The 17,407-nt window shown below is 66.5% G+C and overlaps 1 protein-coding gene across 2 annotated transcripts; it reads left to right on the top strand.

The window, feature by feature from the left end:
* The first annotated feature begins 674 nt into the window (after nt 1-674).
* Nucleotides 675-17,391, top strand: CAD (carbamoyl-phosphate synthetase 2, aspartate transcarbamylase, and dihydroorotase). 2 transcript variants are annotated; one of them, XM_084201807.1, is made up of 45 exons: nt 675-810; nt 1,004-1,143; nt 2,513-2,642; nt 2,839-2,981; nt 3,089-3,230; nt 3,737-3,908; nt 4,380-4,565; nt 4,639-4,751; nt 4,852-4,997; nt 5,082-5,213; nt 5,407-5,640; nt 5,749-5,970; nt 6,291-6,479; nt 6,691-6,815; nt 6,894-7,027; nt 7,102-7,214; nt 7,310-7,560; nt 7,631-7,877; nt 7,992-8,090; nt 8,182-8,406; nt 8,482-8,664; nt 8,757-8,975; nt 9,056-9,223; nt 9,294-9,476; nt 9,549-9,653; nt 9,733-9,981; nt 10,187-10,268; nt 10,444-10,610; nt 11,586-11,750; nt 11,825-11,956; nt 12,960-13,161; nt 13,236-13,426; nt 13,495-13,635; nt 13,735-13,824; nt 13,899-14,037; nt 14,115-14,162; nt 14,625-14,669; nt 14,772-14,926; nt 14,999-15,073; nt 15,154-15,366; nt 16,115-16,240; nt 16,305-16,460; nt 16,531-16,632; nt 16,716-16,810; nt 17,268-17,391. In XM_084201807.1, the coding sequence occupies exons 1-45, from the start codon at nt 726-728 to the stop codon at nt 17,368-17,370; spliced, it is 6,762 nt and encodes a 2,253-aa protein (XP_084057933.1). In that variant the 5' UTR covers nt 675-725; the 3' UTR covers nt 17,371-17,391. The 2 variants fall into 2 exon arrangements, with proteins under 2 accessions (XP_084057933.1, XP_084057934.1); XM_084201808.1 differs by lacking the exon at nt 14,115-14,162.
* The last annotated feature ends 16 nt before the right edge of the window (nt 17,392-17,407 follow it).

The raw sequence follows: 17,407 nt of genomic DNA, 5'->3' as shown, positions 1-17,407 counted from the left end.
CCGGCGGGCGGGGTGCGGTGTCGGGCATACTTACCTGGCAGGGGAGACACCATGATCAGGCAGGTGGTTTTCCCAGGGCGAGGCTCATCCCTTGCACTCCGGGTGTGCTGACCCCTGCGATTTCCCCAAATGCGGGAAACTCGACTGCATAATTTGTGGTAGTGGGGGACTGCGTTCGCGCTCTCCCCTGGTCTATGTGTGTCAAAAGTAGATTAAACAAACGGGATGCGCTGTGGTACACACTAGCATCATTCTCGCTTTCTTGATAGCTTCGGAGCAGCTGTCGCGATCCAGGAAGGACAGCGAGTTTCCCCTCCGGTCTTACGGCCATCCTGATTCCGCCAGGGCCCCGGTACTCGCCTGCGCCAGCACCTCCGGCAGTGCCCCGCGAACCAGCGGTCAGGCCCTGGCTCGATGCTTCCCTCCGCCCCGCCATCGCCCCGCCATCGCCCCGCCATCGCCCCGCCATCGCCCCGCCATCGCCCCGCCATCGCCCCGCCATCGCCCCGCCATCGCCCCGCCATCGCCCCGCCATCGCCCCGCCATCGCCCCGCCATCGCCCCGCCATCGCCCCGCGGCCGGTGTCCCAGGTGCCGCTGTCCCGCCCCGGGGGCGGTGCCGGCGCCGCCCCGCCCCGGATCCTCCCGCCGCCGCTGCGTTCGGGCGGGCGCGCCCCGCTCGGTCGCCGCCGCGGAGTCCCGGAGCGGAGCGCACGTGGCGGCGCCATGGCCCGGCTGGTGCTGCAGGACGGGTCGGTGCTGCCCGGCCGCCCCTTCGGGGCCGTCGGGGCCGCCGCCGCGGGGGAAGTCGGTGAGTGTGTCCGGGGCCCGGGATGCCGTGGGGCGGCGCGGGAGGGAGCGGGAGCGGGAAGGAGCGGATCCCGCCCAGCCCGGTGTCTCCCCCATCCCGGGGCCCACCGTGGGGCCTGTCCGGGGCGCGGGGCCGGGACGGGCCTGGCTGTGGCCGGCGCGGTGCCCCCATCACCCCGTGCCCATCCCCGCAGTGTTCCAGACCGGCATGGTGGGGTACCCCGAGGCCCTCACCGACCCCTCGTACAAGGCGCAGATCCTGGTGCTTACCTACCCGCTGGTCGGTAACTACGGCGTGCCCCGCGACGAGCCCGACGCCTTCGGCCTCAGCAGGGTGAGCGGGGCCCGGGGGCTGCGTGTCCTGCCCCGGTGCCGCTGTGGCGGTGGCACTACGGGACGCTGCAGGGTGGCACCAGGTGGCAGGGCGGGACGGTGCCAGGGCACAGCGAGTGGCACATGGTGGCACGGAGAGGTTTGACTCCGACGCTGCAGGGCCGCTGTGGGGTCTGGCATGGCGAGGGCCGGGGCTGGGCAGGGGAGACCCCCGAGCGCTGGGATCGGGGTGCCCTGGCTGCCCGTGGGGCGCGGGCCGTGTGTCCCTGGCAGCCCGTGGGGCCGTGTGTCCCTGGCAGCCTGTGGGGTGAGTGCCGTGTGTCCCTGGCAGCCCGTGGGGTGGGTGCCGTGTGTCCCTGGCTGCCTGTGGGGTGAGTGCCGTGTGTCCCTGTGGGGTGAGTGCCGTGTGTCCCTGGCTGCCCGTGGGGTGAGTGCCGTGTGTCCCTGTGGGGTGAGTGCCGTGTGTCCCTGGCAGCCCGTGGGGCGCGGGCCGTGTGTCCCTGGCTGCCTGTGGGGTGAGTGCCGTGTGTCCCTGTGGGGTGAGTGCCGTGTGTCCCTGGCTGCCCGTGGGGTGAGTGCCGTGTGTCCCTGTGGGGTGAGTGCCGTGTGTCCCTGTGGGGTGAGTGCCGTGTGTCCCTGGCTGCCCGTGGGGTGAGTGCCGTGTGTCCCTGTGGGGTGAGTGCCGTGTGTCCCTGGCAGCCTGCAGGGTACAGGCCGTGTGTTTCCTCAGCTGGGCTCTCTGGCAAGGTGGGAATCTCGAGCCCCTGTGCCAGGGCCGGGCTGGGCAGAGGGGCTGCTCAGGCCCCAGCCCCCTCCAGCCCCTTGGCCTCCACGCCGTCTGTCCCGGGGCAGAGTCCAGCCCGGCTGCGGCCGTGCCGCGCCGGCCTCCCCACGCCCACCCTGCGGGGTCTCGCTGTCAGCAGCCTTCTCCTGGCTGTCCTGGGTGGGTCTGTGCTGTGGCCCGTGCTCTGGGAGCCAGTGCCCTGATCCCATGGCACGGGACGTACCGGTGTGGCCAGACCTCGCTGGTGAGGCTGTGGCTGGAGGCAGTGGTGCTTTCCCGTGGGCTTGGTTTGTGCTGCAGCTGTGCCAAGCTTAGGGGGTCCGGTGGCATGGGCCGTGTGGGCAGTGGGCTGCGGTCCAGCAGCGCTGTGGGGGCCGGGACACCCCATTCTGGGGCTCCCCTATCCAGGGACTTTGCTGAACTAAGGCTCAGCCTCGCTGTGATAGGTGTGGGCAAGGTGGGGGCAAGTGACAACCCAGCAGTGGGAGGGCTGGTCCTGTGCTGTGGGAATGGGGTCTGTGCTCCATGGGGTTTCTCCTGGGCTGGTGACCCTCTGCCTTGCCCTGCTCACCCTCTGTCCCCCCAGTGGTTTGAGTCCAGCAAGATCCACGTGGCCGCACTGGTGGTGGGCGAGTGCTCAGAGACCCCCAGCCACTGGAGCTCATCCCAGTCCCTGGACCAGTGGCTGAAGGAGCAGAACATCCCCGGGCTGGAAGGTGGGACTGGGGAGACAGCAGCGTGGCGTGGGGGCTGTGGGTCTGCCAGTTCTGAAAGCAGACCCGTCTCTGTTGAATTTTGCCCACCTGGGGTTGGACCCTCTGTTGGAATTTGGGGGTGGTGATGCTGCTGGGGCACAGGGTCCTGCTGGGGTGGGCCGGGGCCGTGGGGCCGTGTCTCACAGCCCGCTTGCAGGGGTGGACACCCGGGCGCTGACAAAGAAGATCCGCGAGAAGGGGACGCTGCTGGGGAAGCTGGTGCCGGATGGGACCCCCGAGGGGAGCCTCCCCTTTGAGGACCCCAACACGAAGCACCTGGTGCAGGAGGTGTCGCTGAAGGTGTGGTGGGCTCTGGGCGGGGCTGGGGGCGGCCGAGGGCTGTGCAGCCCTTGGCTGTGGGGGGCTGGCCCAGCAGCAGCCTGGGTGATCCTCTCCCCTCCCTGCAGGCACCGCGAGTGTTCAACCCGGGCGGGTCCCTGCGTGTCACCGCCCTCGACTGCGGCCTGAAGAACAACCAGATACGGTGCCTGTGCAGGCGGGGGGCTGCTGTCACTGTGGTGCCCTGGGACCACCCGCTGGACCCTGCAGGTGAGATGGCAGTGGCTGGGGACAGTCTGGGTTCCACCAAGGGGCGTGGGGGGACTGGGGGGACTGGGGTGTGGCGCTGTCTGCATGTTTGGTGCTGGGGACAGCAGGCACCTGTGTCCTGCTCACCTGTGTCCTGTGGGGTGGGGAGCCTTGGTGCTGTCATTCCTGGGGGCTTTGGGGCTCAGGCCCTCGGTGTGGCACCACAGGAGCCATGGGCTCAGGGTGCCTTGCTGTGGTTGGCGTGGAGGACTCTGGACTGTGGTATTGGTGTGACTTGGGGCATCATAGGGGACTGGCAGGGCATTGCTGCCACCTGAATGGGTGTTGTGGGGTCAGAACACCTTGGTTCTAAGCCTGCTGGGGTGTCGGGGGAGCCACAAGCTCAGGGTGCTTCTCTGCTGGTAGCCAGGAGTGCCTGCAGTGAGCCTGTGGGGACCTTGGGGGCCCCTCTGTAATGTTGAGTGGCTGGGGGGCCCCACTCTGACCCTGTTGCTCTCTTGACACAGACTTTGACGGGCTGTTCATCAGCAATGGCCCTGGGGACCCACAGCTCTGCCAGGAGACAGTGTCCAGCCTACGCCAGCTTCTGGATGCACCCCAGCCCAAGCCCATTTTTGGCATCTGCCTGGGCCACCAGCTGCTTGCTCTGGCCCTCGGTGCCTCTACCTACAAGATGAAGTGAGTGGGCATGGTGTTACATTTTAGTTAAATGGTGTGCTCTGTCTCACCCCTCAAAAATGTAGGGTTTATTCCAAGCTTGGGATCCTCCCCTGGAGTATCAGGTATCTGTAATCCCACTGGCCCAAGTCTTATTCTGCGCCCACTTTGAATCTCCCTGTTGGGCTGTGTGGGGGAGACCAGAGTCTCTCTTAGCCCCGTTTCTCCCCAGGCTCGCCCTCCCTCCCTCCCCCTTCCCCCCTTCTCCCTCAGAAGCCATGCTGCTCCCCGGGGTGGGATCCCCAGTAAACCCTCACCTCATGAGCACCCTCAGAAGCCGTGTGGAGTCTCCTTGCCTGCCGGCTGCTACCAGTGAGCACACAGCTTAGGGGGCCCGGGGATCCCCCAAACAAACCACAACGAGCTGGGGTCCGGAGTGGGCGCAGGGTGCGGCCGCGGGGGCTGGCTGACCGCTGTGTGTGCGCCTCCCAGGTACGGGAACCGCGGGCACAACCAGCCCTGCGTGCACGAGGACACGCGGCGCTGCTTCATCACGGCGCAGAACCACGGCTTCGCCGTGCGCGCGGGCAGCCTCCCGCCCGCCTGGCTGCCGCTCTTCACCAACGCCAACGACGCCTCCAACGAGGGCCTCGTCCACCAGAGCAAGCCCTTCTTCAGGTGGGCCTGGGGCCGCAGCGTGGGGCTGGGGGGCTGTGGCTGTGGGGCGTGCCCTGCCTGACCCCCTCCACAGTGTCCAGTTCCACCCCGAGCACTGCGCCGGCCCCACGGACCTGGAGGGTCTCTTTGATGTCTTCGTGGAGGTGGCACGGGACCTGCGGGATGGGCAGGGCGGCGCCCGGACAGGTGGGTGTGAGCGTGAGGGACAGCCGGGACCGTGGGCCGAGGGACGCCGGACGGGGCTGAGCGTGGGGTGCCCCGTCCCCAGCGTGCCGCATCCCCCCAGTGCGGGAGCGCCTGCAGCAGTGGCTGACCTACACCAAGGCACCAGCGGGGGACTCGGAGGCGGCCCGGCCCCGCAAAGTGCTGATCCTGGGCTCCGGTGGCCTTTCCATTGGGCAGGCGGGCGAGTTCGATTACTCAGGGTCACAGGTGAGTGCCAGTCCCAGGGCAGGGGCGGCGGTAGTGGCCACGGGGCCCAGGGCCACCAGCAGTGACCCCTCTGCTCCCCATGAGGCCATCAAAGCGCTGAAGGAGGAGAACATCCAGACGGTGCTGATCAACCCCAACATCGCCACGGTGCAGACCTCCAAGGGACTGGCAGACAAGGTGTACTTCCTGCCCATCACCCCTGAGTACGTCACCCAGGTGAGCACTGCGGGATGCTGGCTGGGAGAGGGCGATTTGGGAGTGCAGGGATGGCAGAGCTGGGGGGTCAGGGAGGGCTGGGCTGGCCTGGTGTAGGGCTGGCTGGGGTTGGAAGGGACTTGAGGGGCAGCACAGGTGAGAAGGCAGCTGGAAAGCACAGGACCCACCGTGGTTTCTGTCCCCGTGCCCCCAGGTGATCCGGAACGAGCGGCCTGATGGGGTGCTGCTGACCTTCGGGGGGCAGACAGCCCTCAACTGTGGCGTGGAGCTGACCAAGGCGGGTGTCCTGGAGCGGTACCGCGTGCGGGTGCTGGGCACCCCCGTGGCCTCCATTGAGATGACAGAGGATCGCAAGGTCTTCGTGGAGAAGATGGAGGAGATCGGGGAGCACGTGGCGCCCAGCGAGGCTGCTGCCTCCCTGGAGCAGGTCTGGAGTGGTCTGGGGGGCTGTGGGGCAGGGCAGGGTCCTGTCCCTCCTTTTCCTGACCCTTCCTGTTCCTGCCCTTCCTCTTCCTGACCCCACTGCTCTCTGCAGGCACAGGCTGCAGCTGAGCGCTTGGGGTACCCCGTGCTGGTGCGCTCCGCCTACGCCCTGGGCGGGCTGGGCTCCGGCTTTGCCAACAACCGGGAGGAGCTGGTGGCTCTGGTGAGCCAGGCCTTCACCCACACCTCCCAGGTGCTGGTGGACAAGTCCCTGAAAGGCTGGAAGGAGATTGAGTATGAGGTGGTGCGGGATGCCTACAACAACTGCATCACGGTACGGGATGGAGGGAGGCCCCTGGGCTGCTGCAGAGGGACGGACGTGGGGCAGGGGCTGGGGGCTTGTGCTGCACCTCGTCCCCAGGAGGGCTCCCCAGTGCCTCTGCTGGTGCTGGCACAGCTGCTGTGTGCCGTTGGGAGCTGCACTCTGTGAACAGAGCCCTGCACCCCTCTGCTGGGGTGTCCACCCCAACTGCCCACCCCGTGGGACACCCCGCTTATCCCAGTCCTGACTGGGCAGGGGAGGATGTGGTGGGAACTGGGAGGAGTGCACCACGGACAGCACGTGGAGCAGTGACCCCCACTCCCTGCTGCCAGGTGTGCAACATGGAGAACCTGGACCCACTGGGGATCCACACGGGCGAGTCCATTGTGGTGGCACCCAGCCAGACCCTCAATGACACCGAGTACTTCATGCTGAGGCGCACAGCCATCAAGGTGGTGCAGCACCTGGGCATCGTGGGCGAGTGCAACATCCAGTTTGCCCTCAACCCCGAGTCAGAGCAGGTACTTTCAGCCCCCTGCGGGTTCTGGCTCCCTCTCCCAATCCCCAGCCAGCTCGCCCTGGGGGATCTGGCTCCTGCCCTCGCTGTCCCACGAGGCTGTGCCACAGCAGGCCCCTGTGCTGCAGCGTCTCTGGGACACCGTGGGTCTGGCCGTGTCACCAGCCTGGCCTGTTCCACGGCACCCCCTGACCCTGCCTGCCTGCTGCCCACAGTACTACATCATCGAGGTGAATGCCCGGCTCTCCCGCAGCTCGGCCCTGGCCAGCAAGGCCACGGGCTACCCGCTGGCCTATGTGGCTGCCAAACTCGCCTTGGGCATCCCCCTGCCCCTCCTCAGGTGAGGTACCCCCACAGTGTGGGATGGGGTGCTGCCCTGGTGGGGTGGCCCCAGCTGCTGACCCCGTCGCCTCCTCAGGAACTCCGTCACCAACTCCACCACGGCCAGCTTTGAGCCCAGCCTGGATTACTGCGTGGTGAAGATCCCGCGCTGGGACCTCAGCAAGTTCCTGCGTGTCAGCACCAAGATTGGCAGCTCCATGAAGAGCGTGGGTGAGCGCAGGGGGACGGCACTGGTGGGGCACGTGGCGGGCACGGGACCAGCCTGCTCACCCCACCTTGTGCAGGGGAGGTCATGGCCATTGGGAGGAACTTTGAGGAGGCATTCCAGAAGGCTCTGAGGATGGTGGATGAGAACTGCGTGGGCTTTGATCACACGGTGAAGCCGGTCTCAGACATGGTGAGCACTGGGGTCTGGGTGTCTGTGCTGTGCCATTCTGGGGGGCGAGGTGGCCCCCTGCCTCCCTCGGCCACCCTCAACCCTTGGCCTGGCAGGAGCTGGAGACGCCAACGGACAAGCGAATCTTCGTGCTGGCGGCGGCGCTGCGGGCCGGGTACTCCATCGGGCGGCTCTATGAGCTGACCAAGATCGACCGCTGGTTCCTGCACAAGATGAAGAACATCACGGACCACGCCGTGCTGCTGGAGTCCTACCGTGGCCAGCAGGGCACCATGCCCCCCGCCGTGCTCCAGCGCGCCAAGCAGCTCGGCTTCTCCGACAAGCAGGTGGCCCTGGCCGTGCTTAGGTGAGACGGGGAGGGGACGGCCCTGTTCCGCCCCCTGCCTTGCTCCTGGCACTCACCCAGCTCTGTGCAGCACCGAGCTGGCCGTGCGGAAGATGCGGCGCGACCTGAAGATCCTGCCGGTGGTGAAGCAGATCGACACTGTGGCAGCAGAGTGGCCAGCCCAAACCAACTACCTGTACCTGACCTACAATGGCTCCGAGCACGACCTGGCCTTCCGTGAGCCCCACGTCATGGTCATCGGCTCGGGCGTCTACCGCATCGGCAGCAGCGTGGAGTTTGACTGGTGTGCTGTTGGCTGCATCCAGGAGCTCCGCAAGGTCAGACGGGCCCCAGCACCCCGTGGAGTGAGGGGTGGGTGTCCCTGCTCAGAGGACGAGGCTGGGTAGGGGTTGGTTGGGGGCTCTGGGCTCACCTTGTCCCACCCACAATAGATGGGCTTCAAGACAATCATGGTGAACTACAACCCTGAGACAGTGAGCACCGATTATGACATGTGTGATCGCCTCTACTTCGACGAGATTTCCTTTGAGGTGAGGGGGCTGGGGCCTGCCAGCTGCAGGGCTGGGTGAGGGCTGCCATGGCTCTGTCCCAGCCCTGCCCCTGCCCCGTGCTGTGCTGCAGGTGGTGATGGACATCTACGAGCTGGAGAACCCTGAGGGTGTGATCCTGTCCATGGGCGGGCAGCTGCCCAATAACATCGCCATGGCCCTGCACCGGCAGCAGTGCCGCATCCTGGGCACCTCCCCGGAGGCCATCGACTCCGCCGAGAACCGCTTCAAGTTCTCCCGCCTGCTGGACTCCATCGGCATCAGCCAGCCCCTCTGGAAGGAGCTCTCCAACATGGAGGTGGGCCCAGCGAACAGGAGAGGGCTGCCCCAGGGCGGCTCTCTGTGTGTGTGCTGAGTTCCTCCTCTCCTGCAGTCAGCCAAGCACTTCTGCTGCAAGGTGGGGTACCCCTGTGTCGTGCGCCCTTCCTACGTGCTGAGCGGGGCTGCCATGAACGTGGCGTACTCGGACAGCGACCTGGAGAAGTTCCTGAGCAACGCTGTGGCTGTGTCCAAGGAGCAGCCTGTTGTCATTTCCAAGTTCATCCAGGAAGCCAAGGTCTGTCCAGGAGGCTGCTCCAGCCCTGGGATGCCCCCTGAAAGCCCCAGCCCCCATCCCAGGGACGGGCTGTGACCACGTTCCGCTCACAGGAGATCGACGTGGACGCGGTGGCCTGTGACGGCGTGGTGGTGGCCATCGCCATCTCGGAGCACGTGGAGAACGCTGGGGTGCACTCGGGGGACGCCACGCTGGTGACCCCCCCGCAGGACATCACCCCCAAGACGCTGGAGCGCATCAAGGCCATTGTCCACGCCATTGGGCAGGAGCTGCAGGTCACAGGGCCCTTCAACCTGCAGCTCATCGCCAAGGTACCTGGCACTGGGGACTGCACGGCCCGGGAGAACAGCCCACATCCCAGCCCTGCCTCATCCTGTCACCTCTCTCCTAGGATGACCAGCTGAAGGTGATAGAGTGCAACGTCCGTGTCTCCCGCTCCTTCCCCTTCGTCTCCAAGACCCTGGGCGTGGACTTGGTGGCTCTGGCCAGCCAGGTGATCATGGGTGAGGATGTGGAGCCCGTGGGGCTGATGACAGGCACAGGCATCGTTGGTGTCAAGGTGAGTGGGGGTCATGGGGCCGGGCTGGGGTGCAGGGCCAGGCAGTCCCTGAGCATCCCCTTGCCCCCAGGTGCCCCAGTTCTCCTTCTCACGCCTGGCGGGCGCTGACGTGGTGCTGGGTGTGGAGATGACCAGCACGGGCGAGGTTGCCTGCTTTGGGGAGAACCGCTGCGAGGCGTACCTGAAGGCCATGCTCAGCACCGGCTTCAAGATCCCCAAGAAGAACATTCTGCTGACCATCGGCAGCTACAAGGTACGTGGGGTCAAACTGCTGCGAGGCTGGGCTTCCCTCTCTGCCCTCTGACCGGCCCCCGGTTCCTTCCAGAACAAGAGTGAGCTGCTGCCCACGGTGCGGACGCTGGAGAGCCTCGGCTACAACCTGTATGCCAGCCTTGGCACCGCCGACTTCTACACCGAGCACGGCATCAAGGTCAGGGCTGGGGGCCTGCGGGGCCAGGGTCACTGCCGGGGTGTGGCAGGGCCCTGACGGGGTCACTGCCTGCCTGCAGGTGAAGGCTGTGGACTGGCACTTTGAGGAGGCTGACAGCAGTGAGGCTGGTGCCCGGGAGAGCCAGCGCAGCATCCTGGACTACCTGGCCGAGAACCACTTTGAGATGGTCATTAACCTGTCCATGCGCAACTCGGGGGGCCGCCGCCTCTCCTCCTTTGTCACCAAGGGCTACCGCACCCGGCGCCTGGCTGTCGACTACTCCGTGCCCCTCATCATCGACATCAAGTGCACAAAGCTCTTCGTGGAGGTGGGCTGGGGCGCCTGGGGACCGTGGGTGCAAGGAAAGGGGGTAAAGCGGGGTTACAGAAGTCCTGCTGTGGTGCTGCAGGGCAGGCTCTGTGTGTGGGTGTCACCGTGCAGGGGTTGGCTCTGGGGGGCACCTCGGACAGGCATTGTCACCCTCACCCCTGCTCCTGACCCTGGGTCCTGCCTCACGGCTGCTCTTCCTGCAGGCACTGGGCCAGATTGGGGCAGCCCCCCCACTGAAGATGCACGTGGACTGCATGACCTCCCAGAAGCTCATCCGTCTGCCAGGTGGGTGCTCAGTGGCCCCAGAGCACAGCATGGCATGGGGACAGCGCTGGGAGCTGGGCTGGGCACATCTGCAGGTGCTGCAGAGATGTTTCCATGCTGCTGTGCTGGCAGGACGGCCTTGTCCCTTGTGTCCCTGTGGCCAGCCCCTGCCGGTGCTGACACTGACACTCCCCAGGCCTGATCGATGTCCACGTCCACCTCCGTGAGCCGGGTGGCACCCACAAGGAGGACTTTGCATCAGGCACGGCAGCCGCCCTGGCCGGGGGTGTCACCATGGTGTGTGCCATGCCCAACACCAGCCCTGCTGTCACCGATGCCACCTCTTTCGCCTTGGCACAGAAGGTGAGGAGCCGCTGCCAGCCTGGTGCCTACATCCCCTCCTGTGCCAGTCCATGGTGGGCTCACTGTCCATGGAGGGCTCGGTGTCCATGGAGGGCTCAGTGTCCTTGGTGGGCTCAGTGTCCTTGGTGGGCTCAGTGCCCATGGAGGGCTCAGTGCCCATGGAGGGCTCGGTGTCCGTGGTGGGCTCGGTGTCCATGTTGGGCTCGGTGTCCATGTTGGGCTCGGTGTCCTTGGTGGGCTCGGTGTCCATGGTGGGCTCAGTGTCCTTGGTGGGCTCAGTGTCCATGGAGGGCTCAGTGTCCTTGGTGGGCTCAGTGTCCATGGAGGGCTCGGTGTCCATGGAGGGCTCGGTGTCCATGGAGGGCTCGGTGCCCGTGGTGGGCTCAGTGTCCATGGAGGGCTCAGTGTCCGTGGTGGGCTCAGTGTCCTTGGTGGACTCAGTGTCCATGGAGGGCTCACTGTCCTTGGGCTCGGTGTCCATGGTGGGCTCGGTGTCCGTGGAGGGCTCGGTGTCCGTGGTGGGCTCAGTGTCCATGGTGGGCTCACTGTCCATGGTGAGCTCAGTGTCCATGGTGGGCTCGGTGTCCGTGGTGGGCTCGGTGTCCGTGGTGGGCTCGGTGTCCATGGAGGGCTCGGTGTCCATGGTGGGCTCAGTGTCCATGGTGGGCTCAGTGCCCATGGAGGGCTCAGTGTCCTTGGTGGGCTCCGTGTCCGTGGTGGGCTCAGTGTCCGTGGAGGGCTCAGTGTCCGTGGTGGGCTCGGTGTCCGTGGTGGGCTCGGTGTCCGTGGTGGGCTCAGTGTCCCTGGTGGGCTCGGTGTCCGTGGTGGGCTCGGTGTCCGTGGTGGGCTCAGTGTCCATGGAGGGCTCAGTGTCCATGGTGGGCTCAGTCCATGGTGGGCTCAGTGTCAGTGGTGGGCTCGTTGCTGGTGGCAGGACTGGTCCCACTGCAGCACCTGCTGCCTCTTGTCGTGCAGCTGGCTGAGGCTGGGGCCCGCTGCGATTTTGCTCTCTTTCTGGGGGCTTCCCTGGACAATGCTGGCACTCTGGGCCCCCTGGCTGGCGCAGCCGCCGGGCTCAAGATGTACCTGAACGACACCTTCTCCAGCCTGCGGATGGACGACGTGTCGCTGTGGATGCAGGTGAGCAGGACGGCAGGGGCTGGCACGGGGCAGGTTGCTCCTGGCTCCGGTGCCCACCAGCCCTGTTCCCCCAGCACCTGGAGCAGTGGCCACGGCACCTGCCCATCGTGGCACACGCAGAGAGGCAGACAGTGGCCGCCGTGCTGATGGTGGCCCAGCTGTACCAGCGCCCCGTCCACATCTGCCACGTGGCCCGCAGGGAGGAGGTGAGCAGGGCGAGCTCTGGGTTCCAGGGATGGAGCACGGGGCCCTGTGGGTTCCCCACTTATTGGGGTATGACCAATATTACCAGATGGGATGGGCCTTGGCTTGTCTGGCCCTGCGTCTGGACCAAATAGCGGCACTGTGGTGTTTCACCCCAGAGACACTTTGGGCTGGCTGGGTGTGGGGTGTTTCTCCCCACAGACACTTTTGGCCATGGCTGGGTGGTGTTTCACCCAGGGACACTTTTGGCCATGGCTGTGTGGTGTTTCACCCCACAGACACTTTTGGCCATGGGTGTGTGGTGTTTCACCCCACAGACACTTTTGGCCATGGCTGGGTGGTGTTTCACCCCACAGACACTTTTGGCCATGGCTGTGTGGTGTTTCACCCCACAGACCCTTTTGGCCATGGCTGGGTGGTGTTTCACCCCACAGACACTTTTGGCTGGCTGGGTGCTGCCCTGGGCACGTGGAGAGAAGTCCAGGCGTGCAGGAGCTCTGCTGGGGCTGGGATGGAGCCTCCCCCCATAACAGGGGCTGCTCCTCAGGGTTCCCTCTGTGGAGAAGCTTTAAGGGGATGGTGAAGGAAAGGAGTGGGTTCTGATGGAGGGTTTGGATCCAGAGCTTTATTCTGGCCCACAGGCCTCTGGATCCAGCAACAGCTCCAACAGAACTCCAGGACTGTGTGGTTCCTGGCTCTTTTTACCCGGGAGAGGGGCAGGGAAGGGGCAGGGAGCCACCAGCCAGGTACAGGAGAGGAGGTCTCAAGGGACAAAGGACACCTGGATGGCCCAATGCCCCCAGGGTTAGAGGGCATCCTTTGAATCTGCCAATCACTCAGTGCTCTTCTGGAATTCCAGGACTGACAGAGAGTGCTGGGAGGGGTCAGGGAGGGGAAAGGAGAGGTGACTGACACACCTGGAAGGGAATCTTCAGGGGAGGGACCCGGGTTCTGGGGTAAGCCTTGAAATCACAGTGCAACACCCACTAACCACGGGTGCCCCAGATCCTCCTCATCAAGGCGGCCAAGCAGAGAGGGATCCCGGTGACGTGCGAGGTGGCCCCGCACCACCTCTTCCTGAGCCAGGACGACCTGGGCCGCCTGGGGAAGGGCCGTGCAGCCGTGCGGCCGGAGCTGGGCACGCGCCGGGACGTGGAGGCGCTCTGGGAGAACATGGACATCATCGACTGCTTTGCCACTGACCACGGTTAGCCCAGGGATGGTGGCCACGGGGTGGGGAAAGCGGTGGGGACAGCCCCGGTGAGCAGCCCCGTCCTGCAGCTCCCCACACGCTGGAGGAGAAGCAGGGGCAGGAGCCGCCCCCTGGGTACCCTGGCCTGGAGACGATGCTGCCGCTGCTGCTGACGGCTGTCTCTGAGGGGAGGCTCAGCCTGGAGGACATCGTGCAGCGCCTCTATGAGAACCCTCGCAAGATCTTTGGGCTACCAGCGCAGGAGGACACCTACGTGGAGGTGTGCCCTTGCCCTCCCACCCCAGGTGCACCCCCCACCCTTCTGCCTCTGACCCGCTGTCCTGGCAGGTGGACCTGGAGCAGGAATGGATCATCCCCAGCAGCACAGCCTTCTCCAAGGCCCGTTGGACCCCCTTTGAGGGCATGCAGGTCAAGGGCACCGTGCGGAGGGTGGTCCTGCGTGGGGAGGTTGCCTACATCGATGGGCAGGTAAGGTCCTTTCCTTCCTGTATTGAGGGTGCCCCGTCACAGAGGGGGTCTCCCAGTGCTGACCCCGTTTCCCTAATCCCATCCATGCCATGGCTGCAGGTGCTGGTGCCCCCTGGCTATGGACAGGATGTGAGGAAGTGGACCTCAGGAGCTGCACTGCTGCCGCATGTCGCCCCCACCAAGGAGACTGTGAGGGTACTGGGGTGTACAGGGCTGGCAGGGGTCCCTCTGTGCCCTAGCTCCAGCTCGGTCTCTCCTTGCAGCCCCCTGAGCAGTCCCGGCACGTGGCTGGTGACGCGCTGCGCGGACGAGCCCCCAGCCCGCGCCGGCCCGGCCCCGCGGGTGACGCGCGCTTCCACCTCCCGCCCCGCGTCCACCGAGCCTCGGACCCCGAGCTGCCAGGTAGGGGGGTGGGCGGGCAGCGGGCCTGGGAGCGTGGCTGGGCGCCCCGCTGACGCCAGCCCTTGTGTCCCGTTCAGCATTCCGGAGGCTGGGAGCCGCGCACCGCCCGGGCGCCCGAGGCACCGGTAATGTCGGGGGGACTCACTGCTGGCACCAAGCGCAGTCCATGAGTGCATCCCCTCCCCCAGGTGCCTTGCAGGCCCCGGGCTGCCTGCATGCCCACCACGGGCCCCTTGTGGCACCCAGCACCAGGGCTGGGTGCTGTAGGACGGGGCACGGCCGTGCCGCCTGCTCCCTCCTGCCCCAGCCTGCGTGGCACCTTGGGGACCCTCACTGCCAGTGTGACCTGGGGGTGGCCAGCTGGGAACTGTGGGGTGAGCAGGGAGAGGGTCACAGCACAACGTGGGGCTTGGACTGCCTGTCTCTGGTTCACCGTCACCCTGGCGTCGGGCCCATCTTGATTTCACCTGGTGTTGCCAAGGGCCAGGAGGGCTGTGCCACACTGGCAGCACGCTGGGACCAGAGCATGGCCTGGGGTGCCACCTCTCCCCACAACCCTAACACCTCTGCTCCCTTCTCCCACCCAGCTGAGGACACTCGTGAGAAGGGCAGCAGGAAGGCAGCGGAGCCGGGTGAGTGCAGCAGGGGCCCACAGTGGGGATCCAGGGTCCATGGCTGGTGACTGGGCTCCTCAGGGCACCCCCGTGGGCTGACAGCTACTCTCGGTGCCACAGATTCAGCAGTGACCCAGGACAGCCACTTCCATGCGCTGGGCCCTGTCCCGCGCCAGACCTCCCCTCAGCGTGCCCCCCACTTCCAGACCTCCCCGCTGCTGCACCCCCTGGTCGGGCAGCACGTCCTCTCTGTGCGGCAGTTCTCCAAGGAGCAGGTGGGCGCGGGGCTCCGGGGGCTGTGGTGCTTCCTGTGCCCCCGCTGAGCCCCGTGCCACCTGTCCCTGCAGCTGTCCCACCTGTTCAACGTGGCGCACACCCTGCGCATGCTGGTGCAGAAGGAGCGCAGCCTGGACATCCTCAAGGTGAGCGCACACCTGTGCCCCGAGGCAGCCCCGGCCGGGCGGGGGGCAGGGCTCCCCGAGCTGACAGCCCGGCCCTGCAGGGGAAGGTGATGGCCAGCATGTTCTACGAGGCGAGCACGCGGACCAGCAGCTCCTTCGCGGCGGCCATGAGCCGGCTGGGCGGCTCGGTGCTGTCCTTCTGCGAGGCCACCTCCTCGGTGCAGAAGGGCGAGTCGCTGGCTGACTCCGTGCAGACCATGTGCTGCTACGCCGACGTGCTGGTGCTGCGGCACCCCCAGCCCGGCGCCGTCGAGGTGAGAGGGGCTCAGGGAGGCAGGTACTGGAATAGTGACCAACATAGCTGGAACGGGACGTGCCTGAGCTGGTCTGGCCCTTGCTGCTTGACCAAAAGGTGGCAGCTGTGGTGTTTTTACCTCAGAGACACCTTTGGCTAAGCTGGATACTGCAGCTGGGCACATAGAGACAAGTCCAGACATGCAGGAGCTCAGGTTTGCCTCTGGTAGAGAAATTTTAAGGTGAGGATGAAGGAAAAGGAGCTGCTGGAGGGTTTGGATCCAGAGCTTTATTCTGGCCCACAGGCCTCTGAATGCAGCAACAGCTCCAACAGAACTCCCTGAACCACGAGGTTGCTGCTCCTTTTAACCCCGGGGAGAGGGGCAGGGAAGGGGCAGGGAGCCATCAACCAGGTACAGGAGGGGGAAGTCTCAGGGGACAAAGGACACCTGGATGGCCCAATGTCCTCCAGGGGTTGAAGGCATCTTTTGAACTCTGCCAATCACTCGATGCCCTTCTGGAATGCCAGGACTGACAGACAGCGCTCAGCAGGGGTCAGGGTGGGGGAAAGGAGAGGTGACTGGCACACCTGGGGAAGGACCGGGATAACCGAGGCAGGCTATGCCATCCCACCGCGGCAGGCAGGGATGGTGCCCTGCTCTGTGGGCAGGGATGTGTTCCCCAGCTGGGCCGGGGTCCCGCTGCCCTGGGGCCACGGGGATTGCGTGGTGCCTGCGCTCACCCTCCCTGCCCTGCCGCTGCTCCCAGCTGGCCGCCAGGCACTGCCGCCGGCCGGTGATCAACGCCGGGGACGGCGTGGGCGAGCACCCCACGCAGGCGCTGCTGGACATCTTCACCATCCGCGAGGAGCTGGGCACCGTCAACGGCATGACGGTGAGCTGGGGGGGCCGGGGGGGGCCCGGGGGGCCGGGCAGGCCGGGCTGACCGCTGTCCCCAGATCACCATGGTGGGTGACCTGAAGCACGGGCGCACGGTGCACTCCCTGGCCCGCCTGCTGACGCTGTACCGCGTGCACCTGCGCTACGTCACGCCCGCCGAGCTCCGCATGCCCGCCGACATCACCGGCTTCGTGGCCTCCCGGGGCATCCAGCAGGTGAGCGGCAGGCCGGGGGCTGGCCCCCGCTCTCGGCCCCGCGTCCCCCCAACCTGACGGTGCCGTGCAGGAGGAGTTCGGGAGCATCGAGGAGGCGCTGCCGGACACGGACGTGCTGTACGTGACCCGCATCCAGAAGGAGCGCTTCCAGCGGGCCGAGGACTACGAGGCCGTGAGTGAGGGGAGCCCGGCTCCTGCTGCCCTCGGGGGGCTGCGCGCCCCCTGCCCCGCTCAGGGCCCTGTGTGTCCCCCCAGTGCTTCGGGAAGTTCATCCTCACGCCCCACATCATGACCCGGGCCAAGGAGAGGATGGTGGTGATGCACCCCCTGCCCCGTGTCAACGAGATCAGGTGGGAGGGGGGGAAAGGGGCTGGGGAGGTGTCTGGGAGAATGGGTATGAAATACACAGGGCAGAGAGGGGTCCTCGGGGCAGGGGGGCTGTGGGAGGGCTGGGGAGTCCCTGGGGCAGTGGGGTCCCTGGGGCACTGGCAGGGAGCTGCGGGGTGCTGGGGGTGTCTGGGAAGGTGCGGGGGTCAGGGGCAGGAGGGCTGCGGTGTGCTGGGCAGGGCTGGGCAGAGCTCGGAGCCACGGGGGCTGCGCTTGCTGGGCTTGGGGGACGGGCTCCGTTGTGGCGTGGGTGCCGGTCTGGAGGGCGTCAGTGGTTCCAGGGCGGACCCTGAGGGTCCCGGAGGGGTGCCAGAGGTGCCGGGACGAGGGCGGGCTGGGGGACACCGGGGCGGGCTGGGGGACACCGGGGCGGGCGGGCTCGGGGAGCGGGCGGCGCGCGCTGATGACGTGTTTCCGCAGCGTGGAGGTGGACTCGGACCCGCGCGCCGCGTACTTCCGGCAGGCGGAGAACGGCATGTACATGCGGATGGCGCTGCTGGCCACGGTGCTGGGCCGCTACTGACCAATAAACGCTCTGGGTCGCGACACGGCATCGCGCC

Source organism: Fringilla coelebs (assembly GCF_963513975.1).
Source record: "Fringilla coelebs genome assembly, chromosome: 3".
In the NCBI taxonomy this organism is placed as follows: domain Eukaryota; kingdom Metazoa; phylum Chordata; class Aves; order Passeriformes; family Fringillidae; genus Fringilla; species Fringilla coelebs.
The sequence above is the reverse complement of the archived record's forward strand: the minus strand, read 5'-3'. Positions and strand labels throughout refer to the sequence as shown.